Source organism: Oncorhynchus tshawytscha, linkage group LG16 (assembly GCF_018296145.1).
Source record: "Oncorhynchus tshawytscha isolate Ot180627B linkage group LG16, Otsh_v2.0, whole genome shotgun sequence".
Classification (NCBI taxonomy): Eukaryota; Metazoa; Chordata; class Actinopteri; order Salmoniformes; family Salmonidae; genus Oncorhynchus; species Oncorhynchus tshawytscha.
This window is the reverse complement of record NC_056444.1, coordinates 5,098,225-5,110,416: the sequence shown is the minus strand read 5'-3', so window position 1 is coordinate 5,110,416 and position 12,192 is coordinate 5,098,225. Positions and strand designations below refer to the sequence as shown.

The following is a 12,192-nucleotide window of genomic DNA, read 5'->3' as shown; positions in this document are numbered from 1 at the left end:
GTTGCCACTGCAGGAATATAATGAATAGAATGGGCTTGGATCCTCTAATCCTGGCAATTTGACTGGTAAACTCATGGGACCACGCCCAATGACTGCCTGGTATTGTGATGCAGTCATTTCCATTGTAATGTAGATCAAATTATGTTCAAATTATGTTAATTAACTGACGTGGTTCATGCAATGGAATGTAGTTTTTGTTATGTGAGTTGATTCAACAAGTCACAGACTGATGGGTACACTTCCTGCTTTACCTTCCTGCTTAGCTTCTCTGTGCAAGAATGGGTAACTGCCTACATCGAGTATGTCTGGAAGTGGGCGTGTCAACAGAAATTTGCGTATGGAAAGCGGATCAGCTAATTGGACCGATTTGTTGCCGTTTTGCGAGGCTGATTGGGCTGCACAACGAGTCGATTGTTGACAACTGTAGAATTTTAGCTAAGCCTATCCCTTTCTCTAACTTTAACCTCATTATCCTAACCTTCTACATTAAATATCCTAACATTCTTTGTTAATTATCCTAAATGTCACGTTCTGATCTTTATTCCTTTGTTTTGTCTTTATTTACTATGGTCAGGGCGTGAGTTGGGGTGGGCAGTCTATGTTAGTTTTTCTATATTTTCTATTTCTGTGTTTGGCCTTATATGGTTCTCAATCAGAGGCAGCTGTCAATCGTTGTCCTTGATTGAGAACCATATTTAGGTAGCCTGTTTTCCTTTGTGTTTTGTGGCTGGTTATTTTCAGTCTTTGTGTGTCTGCACCAGATAGAACTGTTTCAGTTGTGTTCTGTGGCTGGTTATTTTCAGTCTTTGTGTGTCTGCACCAGATAGAACTGTTTCTGTTGTGTTCTGTGGCTGGTTATTTTCAGTTTTTGTGTGTCTGCACCAGATAGAACTGTTTCAGTTGTGTTCTGTGGCTGGTTATTTTCAGTCTTTGTGTGTCTGCACCAGACAGAACTGTTTCTGTTGTCACTTTGTTGTTTTGTATTTTTGAAGTGTTCAGTTGTTTATTAAAAAGAGGAACACTAACCACGCTGCGCTTTGGTCCTCTCCTCCTTCCACCCAAGACAGCCGTTACACTAACCTTCTACCTTAATTACCCTAACGTTCCATGTTAATTACCCTAACGTTCTACGTTAATTACCCTAACGTTCTACGTTAATTACCCTAACGTTCTACGTTAATTACCCTAACGTTCTACGTTAATTACCCTAACCTTCTATGTTAATTACCCTAACCTTCTACGTTAATTACCTAACCTTCTACGTTAATTACCCTAACGTTCTACGTTAATTACCCTAACGTTCTACGTTAATTACCCTAACGTTCTACGTTAATTACACAAACCCTCCTGCGTTAATTATCCTACCCTCCTGCGTTAATTCTCTTAACCTGCTATTAAGCTGACCTGCTGTGTACCTGACTATGGCCGGTCTAACCAAGAATAGAGCACTGAAGTTCCACCCATCACTGTTGATCAACCCACTGATGTTCCACCCATTGATGATCCACCCACTGATGTTCCACCCATTGATGTTCCACCCACTGATGTTCCACCCACTGATGTTCCACCCATTACTGATGTTCCACCCACTGATGTTCCACCCATTGATGTTCCACCCACTGATGTTCCACCCATTGATGTTCCACCCATCACTGTTGATCCACCCACTGATGATCCACCCACTGATGTTCCACCCACTGATGTTCCACCCATTACTGATGTTCCTCCCACTGATGTTCCACCCATTGATGTTCCACCCATTACTGTTGATCCACCCACTGTTGATCCACCCACTGATGTTCCACCCACTGATGTTCCACCCATTACTGTTGATCCACCCACTGATGTTCCACCCACTGATGTTCCACCCATTGATGTTCCACCCATTGATGTTCCACCCATTACTGTTCATCCTCCCACTGATGATCCACCCATTGATGTTCCACCCACTGATGTTCCACCCATTACTGATGTTCCACCCACTGATGTTCCACCCATTACTGTTGATCCACCCATTACTGTTGATCCACCAATTGATGTTCCACCCATTGATGTTCCACCCATTACTGTTGGTCCACCCAGTGTTGATCCACCCACTGTTGTTCCACCCACTGATGTTCCACCCACTGATGTTCCACCCATTACTGATGTTCCACCCACTGATGTTCCACCCATTACTGTTGATCCACCCATTACTGTTGATCCACCAATTGATGTTCCACCCATTGATGTTCCACCCATTACTGTTGGTCCACCCAGTGTTGATCCACCCACTGTTGTTCCACCCACTGATGTTCCACCCACCAATGTTCCACCCATTACAGTTGATCCACCCACTGTTGATTCACCCATTACTGTTGATCCACCCATTACTATTGATCCACTCACAGATGTTCCACCCATTACTGTTCATCCTCCCACTGATGTTCCACCCATTGATGTTCCACCCACAGATGTTCCACCCATTACTGCTGATCCACCCACTGTTGATCCACCCACAGATGTTCCACCCATTACTGTTGATCCACCCACTGTTGATCCACCCACAGATGTTCCACCCATTACTGTTGATCCACCCACTGTTGATCCACCCACAGATGTTCCACCCATTGATGTTCCACCCACTGATGTTCCACCCACTGATCCACCCATTACTGTTGATCCACCCACTGTTTATCCACACACATATGTTCCACCCATTACTGTTGATCCACCCATTGACGTTCCACCCATTACTGATGTTCCTCCCACTGATGTTCCACCCATTGATGTTCCACCCATTACTGTTTATCCACCCATTGATGTTCCACCCATTACTGATGTTCCAGCCACTGATGTTCCACCCATTGATGTTCCACCCATTACTGTTGATACACCCAGTGCTGATCCACCCAGTGTTGTTCCACCCATTGATGTTCCAACCATTACTGATGTTCCACCCAATGATGTTCCACCGATTGATGTTCCACCCACTGATGTTCCACCCATTACTGTTGATCCACCCATTGATGTTCCACCCCTTACTGTTGATCCACCCACTGTTGATCCACCCACTGATGTTACACACATTGATGTTCCACCCATTGATGTTCCACCCAGTGTTGATCCACCCACTGATGTTCCACCCACTGTTGTTCCACCCACTGATGTTCCACCCACCAATGTTCCACCCATTACTGTTGATCCACCCAATGTTGATCCACCCACAGATGTTCCACCCATTACTGTTGATCCACCCACTGTTGATCCACCCACCAATGTTCCACCCATTACTGTTGATCCACCCACTGTTGATCCACCCACAGATGTTCCACCCATTACTGTTGATCCACCCACTGTTGATCCACCCACAGATGTTCCACCCATTACTGTTGATCCACCCACTATTGATCCACCCACAGATGTTCCACCCATTACTGTTGATCCACCCACTGTTGATCCACCCACTGATGTTCCACCCATTACTGTTGCTCTACCCACTGATGTTCCACCCATTACTGATGATCCACCCACTGTTGATCCACCCATTACTGATGTTCCACCCATTACTGTTGTTCCACCCATTACTGTTGATCCACCCACAGATGTTCCACCCATTACTGTTGATCCACCCACTGTTGATCCACCCACAGATGTTCCACCCATTACTGTTGATCCACCCACTGTTGATCCACCCACCAATGTTCCACCCATTACTGTTGATCCACCCACAGATACTCCACCCATCACTGTTGATCCACCCACTGTTGATCCACCCACTGATGTTCCACCCATTACTGTTGATCCACCCACAGATGTTCCACCCATTACTGTTGATCCACCCACTGTTGATTCACCCACATAAGCTCCACCCATTACTGTTTCTCTACCCACTGATGTTCCACCCATTACTGATGATCCACCCACTGATGATCCACCCATTACTGATGTTCCTCCCACTGATGTTCCACCCATTGTTGATCCACCCATCACTGTTGATCCACCCACTGTTGATCCACCCATTACTGTTGATCCACCCACAGATGTTCCACCCATCACTGTTGATCCACCCACTGTTGATCCACCCACAGATGTTCCACCCATTACTGTTGATCCACCCACTGTTGATCCACCCACAGATGTTCCACCCATTACTGTTGATCCACCCACTGTTGATCCACCCACAGATGTTCCACCCATTACTGTTGATCCACCCACTGTTGATCCACCCACAGATGTTCCACCCATTACTGTTGATCCACCCACTGTTGATCCACCCACCAATGTTCCACCCATTACTGTTGCTCTACCCACTGATGATCCACCCATTACTGATGATCCACCCACTGTTTATCCACCCACTGATGTTCCACCCATTACTGATGTTCCTCCCACTGATGTTCCACCCATTGATGTTCCACCCATCACTGTTGATCCACCCACTGATGTTCCACCCATTACTGTTGATCCACCTATTGATGTTCCACCCATTACTGTTGATCCACCCACTGATGTTCCACCCATTACTGTTGATCCACCCACTGATGTTCCACCCATTACTGATGTTCCTCCCACTGATGTTCCACCCATTACTGTTGATCCACCCACTGATGTTCCACCCATTACTGTTGATCCACCCACTGATGTTCCACCCATTACTGTTGATCCACCCACTGATGTTCCACCCATTACTGATGTTCCTCCCACTGCTGTTCCACCCATTGATGATCCACCCATTACTGTTGATCCACCCATTGATGTTCCACCCATTACTGTTGATCCACCCATTACTGTTGTTCCACCCATTGATGTTCCACCCATTACTGATGTTCCACCCACTGATGTTCCACCCATTACTGTTGATCCACCCAGTGTTGATCCACCCACTGTTGTTCCACCCATTGATGTTCTACCCATTACTGTTGATCCACCCACTGATGTTCCACCCACTGATGTTCCACCCATTACTGTTGATCCACCTATTGATGTTCCACGCATTACTGTTGATCCACCCATTGATGTTCCACCCATTGATGTTCTACCCATTACTGATGTTCCTCCCACTGATGTTCCACCCATTGATGTTCCACCCATTACTGTTGATCCACCCATTGATGTTCCACCCCTTACTGTTGATCCACCCACTGTTGATCCACCCACTGTTGATCCACCCACTGATGTTCCACCCATTGATGTTCCACCCAGTGTTGATCCACCCACTGATGTTCCACCCATTGATGTTCCACCCATCACTGTTGATCCACCCACTTCTTTTGCAACGCCCCCTTTCAGACACGCTCCATGTGTGCAGTCAGCCATGCTTGGAGACATTGGTAACTGCAATCTCTGCCAGTCTACCCATTATGCCATCATTGACACGAATGGGGGACGCCAGTTCTACTCCTTCTATTTCTACGGGGTGCTAACTTTCCCAAAATTCACAGGTTTCCCAAAAATCCTGGTCGAAGAATTCCCAGATTTCCTGCTTATTGGGACATTTTACAGAAATGTTGTTGACCCTAATCCTAACATTGAAGTGAGGATCTGTTGCACAAACCTTTAGAGGCATAATCAGTGCCCAAAAAAAAAACAGAGCAACTTTCTTCATAACTATGAACAGTAGACCTAGTAATGTACAGATGGTGCGTTAATACCAGTGAAAGAGGGCTCCTTTACGAAGCAGCAGCTCCACCACCTTGGTGTGTCCCCCTCCAGAGGCCAGGTGTAGGGGGGTCAGGCCTCTCTCGTCCCCCTCGTTCAGCAGACGGGAGTCTGTGATGGTCTCCAGCAGACGCTGGCAGGTGTTGACACGACCATACCTGATGAGAGTGCGGAGAGGAGAGGAGGGTTAAACGTAATACCTGGTGTTAATACTACAGATGTAGGATCTTAATTTGAACCAGTTTGCTCAAGCAAGAAAATAATCCTGCAGCATCAGGAAATGTGAATTATTATGTGGATTACACACTGAGTAGACAAAGAATTAGGAACCCCTGCTCTTTACATGACATTGACTGAGCAGGTGAATCCAGGTGAATCCAGGTGTCTATTGTTGTCTCTGATTGAGAATCATACTTAGGTAGCCTTTTCCCCCAACTGGGTTTGTGGGTTAGTTGTTTTCTGTTAGTCGAGGTTTGTTGCGTTCACTGTCTGTTTGTGCCCAGTTTTGGGTTGGACACTTGATTATCGCCTGTTGTTTAGGATGCCGCAATAAAATCCGGTTTCCCCCATTATGCTCTGCTTTCTACGCTTGACTCCGCCCCCACCACTCCGGTACGACCAACCGGGTATGGTAGTAGGTGCAACACTGCTGGGTTTTTCACACTCAACAGTTTCCTTTGTGTATCAAGAATGGTCCTCCACCCAAAGGACATCCAGCCAACTTTTTTATTTATTTATTTAAAAAAAACTTTATTTAACTAGGCAAGTCAGTTAAGAACAAATTCTTATGTTCAATGACGGCCTAGGAACAGTGGGTTAACTGCCTGTTCAGGGGCAGAACGACAGATTTGTACCTTGTCAGCTTGACACAACTTGAGAAGCATTGGAGTCAACATGGGCCATTATCCTTGTGGAATGCTTTCGACACCTTGTAAATTCTATGCCCTGATGAATTGAGGCTGTTCTGAGGGCAAAAGGCGGTGCAACTCAATATTCGGGAGGTGTAATTTATGGTCATTTTTATAGGTGTTGATATATTTTTTTGTAAGGAAAAATCAAGTCTGAAATTTTGATCTGGAAATTACAAACTTCAGATGCCTTTTTGTAACTGCAAATACACTACAAGTTTGACATTTCCTGCATTAGAGGAAAGTTCTCCTGCAACAGAGTGATCATAGTAAGATCTTACATCTGTATATGACCATACCTGTTGGAGTAGAGAGAGGAGGAAGAGGAAGGGAGTAACAGGAGGAGGAAGAGAAGAAGCTGAAGGAGGGGAAGTGTGAAATGAGGAAGAGGAATGGATGGAGCAAGATGAGGATGAGAAGGGAGAGGAGTGAAAGGCCTACTGTACCAACAGGTATGTTACTATACCTACAATACCAGGTAAAATACCTGTTAATATAGCTACTGCACCAACTTCAACAAAAGCTATGTTTGTTACTATACCTACAATACCAGGTAAATATACCTGTTATGCCTGTTAATATAGCTACTGCACCAACTTCAACAACAGGTACAGTATGTTACTATACCTACAATGCCAACTATAGGAAGCGGTTGGATTGGAGGATGAAGACCATTTGACCCTGTGGTTTATCGTTCTGTATAAGTGATGCTCTTTAGGGCTTGAGGCTATGTTGCACTTATCTAACACACAATACATCATCAAACAATGACTATTGGCTAATGTCCCCTCATTTCACCCTATCAGGAGCATACCATTACATAACAATGACAATTGGCTAATGTCCCCTCTTTTCACCCTATCAGGAACATTCCATTACATAACAATGACTATTGGCTAATGCCCCCTCATTTCACCCTATCAGGAACCACCCATTACATAACTTTGACTATTGGCTAATGTCCCCTCATTTCACCCTATCAGGAACAATCCATTACATAACAATGACTATTGGCTAATTGTCCCCTCATTTCACCCTATCAGGAACCACCCATTACATAACAATGACTAATGGCTAATTTCCCATCATTTCACTCTATCAGGAACCACCCATTACATCACAATGACTATTGGCTAATGTCCCCTCATTTCACCCTATCAGGAACCACCCAGTACATAACAATGACTATTGGCTAATTGTCCCCTCATTTCACCCTATCAGGAACATCCATTACATAACAATGACTATTGGCAAATTTCCCATCATTTCACTCTATCAGGAACCACCCATTACATCACAATGACTATTGGCTAATGTCCCCTCATTTCACCCTATCAGGAACCACCCAGTACATAACAATGACTATTGGCTAATTGTCCCCTCATTTCACCCTATCAGGAACATCCATTACATAACAATGACTATTGGCAAATGCCCCCTCATTTCACCCTATCAGGAACCACCCATTACATAACAATGACTATTGGCTAATGTCCCCTCATTTCACCCTATCAGGAACATCCATTACATAACAATGACTATTGGCAAATGCCCCCTCATTTCACCCTATCAGGAACCACCCATTACATAACAATGACTATTGGCTAATTGTCCCCTCATTTCACCCTATCAGGAACATCCATTACATAACAATGACTATTGGCTAATTGTCCCCTCATTTCACCCTATCAGGAACATCCATTACATAACAATGACTATTGGCTAATGTCCCCTCATTTCACCCTATCAGGAACATTCCATTACATGTTCATCCTAGATTCCATTGTAGTGACCACTCCGTTGCGTGTTATTAATCAATTGGTTTAATGATCAGATCAGCCTGGTTAGGTTTCATTTAGACGAAATGAATCAGAGATAAAGACTGTCTCAAAGGGCAACCTGTTCCCTCTGTAGTGTACTACGTATGACCAGAGCTCCAATCTTTTAGTGCACTTCAAAAATAATAGGGCGCCTTTGGTACACTACAAAGCTCTGTGGGTGTCCGTGATCTATAGTGGCCTGCTCCCCTTGTACCCTTCGCCTGTGCTGAGCTGGAAACGCAGAATAGATGAGAGCGATAGAGTGGAAGCCTGTAGTGGGATTTACGATCACTTCTTCCATTCTTTTAGATCAATTTGATAGGAGATTAGACAAATATTAGCCACTAAAGACAATCTGAAATAATAGTTTAATAGTTTAAAATGTTTAATAGACCTTTGTTTGTAAACTACAGTGGCTATTAAAGGCACGTTTGGCTGAAACCAGTTGCTGTGGAGAATCAGATAAGAGCATCAGCTAAATATAGATTAGCCTAGCATGTTACCCTATTAATAACACCACTGACTGGGCAGTGAAGATTAGCCTAGCATGTTACCCTATTAATAACAACACTGATTGGGCAGTGAAGATTAGCCTAGCATGTTACCCTATTAAAAACACCACTGACTTGGCAGTGAGGATTACCCTAGCATGTTAACCTATTAATAACAACACTGATTGGGCAGTGAAGATTAGCCTAGCATGTTACCCTATTAAAAACACCACTGACTGTGCAGTGAAGATTAGCCTAGCATGTTACCCTATTAATAACACCACTGACTGGGCAGTGAAGATTACCCTAGCATGTTACCCTATTAATAACACCACTGATTGGGCAGTGAAGATTACCCTAGCATGTTACCCTATTAAAAACACCACTGACTGGGCAGTGAGGATTAGCCTAGCATGTTACCCTATTAATAACAACACTGATTGGGCAGTGAAGATTACCCTAGCATGTTACCCTACCCTGAATTTGATTTGATTTTTTTGATTTATTAATAACACCACTGATTGGGCAGTGAAGATTAGCCTAGCATGTTACCCAATTAATAACACCACTGACTGGGCAGTGAAGATTAGCCTAGCATGTTACCCTATTAATAACACCACTGACTGGGCAGTGAGGATTAGCCTAGCATGTTACCCTATTAATAACACCACTGACTGGGCAGTGAGGATTAGCCTAGCATGTTACCCTATTAATAACACCACTGACTGGGCAGTGAGGATTAGCCTAGCATGTTACCCTATTAAAACACCACTGATTGGGCAGTGAAGATTAGCCTAGCATGTTACCCTATTAAAAAACCCACTAACTGGGCAGTGAAGATTAACCTAGCATGTTACCCTATTAAAAACCCACTGACTGGGCAGTGAAGATTAGCCTAGCATGTTACCCTATTAAAAACAACACTGATTGGGCAGTGAAGATTAGCCTAGCATGTTACCCTATTAAAAACACCACTGACTGGGCAGTGAAGATTAGCCTAGCATGTTACCCTATTAATAACACCACTGACTGGGCAGTGAGGATTACCCTAGCATGTTACCCTATTAAAAACACCACTGATTGGGCAGTGAAGATTAGCCTAGCATGTTACCCTATTAAAAACACCACTGACTGGGCAGTGAAGATTAGCCTAGCATGTTACCCTATTAATAACACCACTGACTGGGCAGTGAAGATTAGCCTAGCATGTTACCCTATTAATAACACCACTGACTGGGCAGTGAGGATTACCCTAGCATGTTACCCTATTAATAACACCACTGACTGGGCAGTGAGGATTAGCCTAGCATGTTACCCTATTAAAAACACCACTGATTGGGCAGTGAAGATTAGCCTAGCATGTTACCCTATTAAAAAACCCACTGACTGGGCAGTGAAGATTAGCCTAGCATGTTACCCTATTAAAAACACCACTGACTGGGCAGTGGAGATTAGCCTAGCATGTTACCCTATTAAAAACAACACTGATTGGGCAGTGAAGATTAGCCTAGCATGTTACCCTATTAAAAACACCACTGACTGGGCAGTGAAGATTAGCCTAGCATGTTACCCTATTAAAAACACCACTGACTGGGCAGTGAAGATTAGCCTAGCATGTTACCCTATTAAAAACACCACTGACTGTGCAGTGAAGATTAGCCTAGCATGTTACCCTATTAAAAACATGACTCACTGGGCAGTGAAGATTAGCCTAGCATGTTACCCTATTAAAAACACCACTGACTGGGCAGAGAAGTGCAGGGCAGACTTCTTGTATATAACCCCACTAGACCTAACACCACTAGACCTAACCCCACTAGACCTAACCCCACTAGACCTAACCCCACTAGACCTAACCCCACTAGACCTAACACCACTCACTGGGCAGCGAAGTGCAGGGCTGACTTCTTGTCCTTGGACTTGCGGTCCAGAGAGACCTGTAGAACCAGGATGTTCTTGACCGATTCGTGGATGCCCAGTCTGCAGGCGTAGTGGAGAGGAGTACAGCCCTCGTTGTCCTCGTTACTCAACAGATCCTTCACACTGCTGTGCTGTTAAAGGAGGCAGGACACACACACACACACACACATAAACACTCAATCCCTGACTTCCCAAGAGCAGGTAGACAGATGCTGCCATCCAAAGGGTCTGCTGAAGTCTATTATCTGTGCTTCACTGTTTCAGAGGTTACAGCAGATCACTGAGACGCTTGGCAAAGCTTTAAATGGCTTCAATAAACTATAATTTGGCACAGAGCGCTGGTAATAAAGTTCAACAGCCAGCCTTGGTGCTCCTCCCAAACGGCACCCTATTCCCTTTATAGTGCACTACTTTTAACCAGGGCCTATAGCCAAATGGCACCCTATTCCCTTTAAAGTGCACTACTTTTAACCAGGGCCTATAGCCAAATGGCACCCTATTCCCTTTATAGTGCACTACTTTTAACCAGGGCCAATAGCCAAATGGCACCCTATTCCCTTTATAGTGCACTTCTTTATACCAGATCGGGTCTAAAGTAGTGCACTATAAAGGGACTAGTGTGCCATTTGGGATCAACCCTACTGGACTCTAGGAACAGACTCATAAGGGTTTGTAGAGTTAGAGATTGTTAGCTGGAAGAAAATGAATGGCAGAAAGTGATACGCTATCCCACCTTTAATGTTGATGCCTTTCCCTAACTTCGAAAAACGAGTATAGTCGCTTTTACGTAACCTTCCTTCCTAACCCTTACCATGACCTCAGTGAAATTATGCAGTGTCTAAATTTAATTAAATGTTATCCGTGACTTGCTTTGTAAACAACAGGTGGTAGACTAACAGGTGTAGACTAACAGTGAAATGCTCCGTAAACAACAGGTGGTAGACTAACAGGAGTAGACTAACAGGTGTAGACTAACAGTGAAATGCTTGGTAAACAACAGGTGTAGACTAACAGGAGTAGACTAACAGGTGTAGACTAACAGGTGTAGACTAACAGGTGTAGACTAACAGTGAAATGCTCCGTAAACAACAGGTGGTAGACTAACAGTGAAATGCTCCGTAAACAACAGGTGGTAGACTAACAGGTGGTAGACTAACAGTGAAATGCTCCGTAAACAACAGGTGGTAGACTAACAGGTGGTAGACTAACAGTGAAATGCTCCGTAAACAACAGGTTGTAGACTAACAGTGAAATGCTCCGTAAACAACAGGTGGTAGACTAACAGTGAAATGCTCCGTAAACAACAGGTGGTAGACTAACAGTGAAATGCTCCGTAAACAACAGGTGGTAGACTAACAGTGAAATGCTCCGTAAACAACAGGTTGTAGACTAACAGTGAAATGCTCCGTAAAC

General features: G+C 44.3%; 1 protein-coding gene across 2 annotated transcripts in view; it reads right to left on the bottom strand.

Moving 5' to 3' along the window:
* Positions 1-12,192, bottom strand: part of LOC112236354 (transient receptor potential cation channel subfamily A member 1-like) — a 76,341-nt gene that overhangs the window by 18,807 nt on the left and 45,342 nt on the right. For both annotated transcript variants that reach the window (XM_042298693.1, XM_042298694.1), the window contains exons 12-13: positions 10,741-10,910; positions 5,634-5,798 (exon numbers count right to left, since the gene is read on the bottom strand). In XM_042298693.1, the coding sequence (XP_042154627.1) occupies positions 5,634-5,798; positions 10,741-10,910 (335 nt within the window). The remainder of the gene's footprint in view (positions 1-5,633; positions 5,799-10,740; positions 10,911-12,192) is intronic.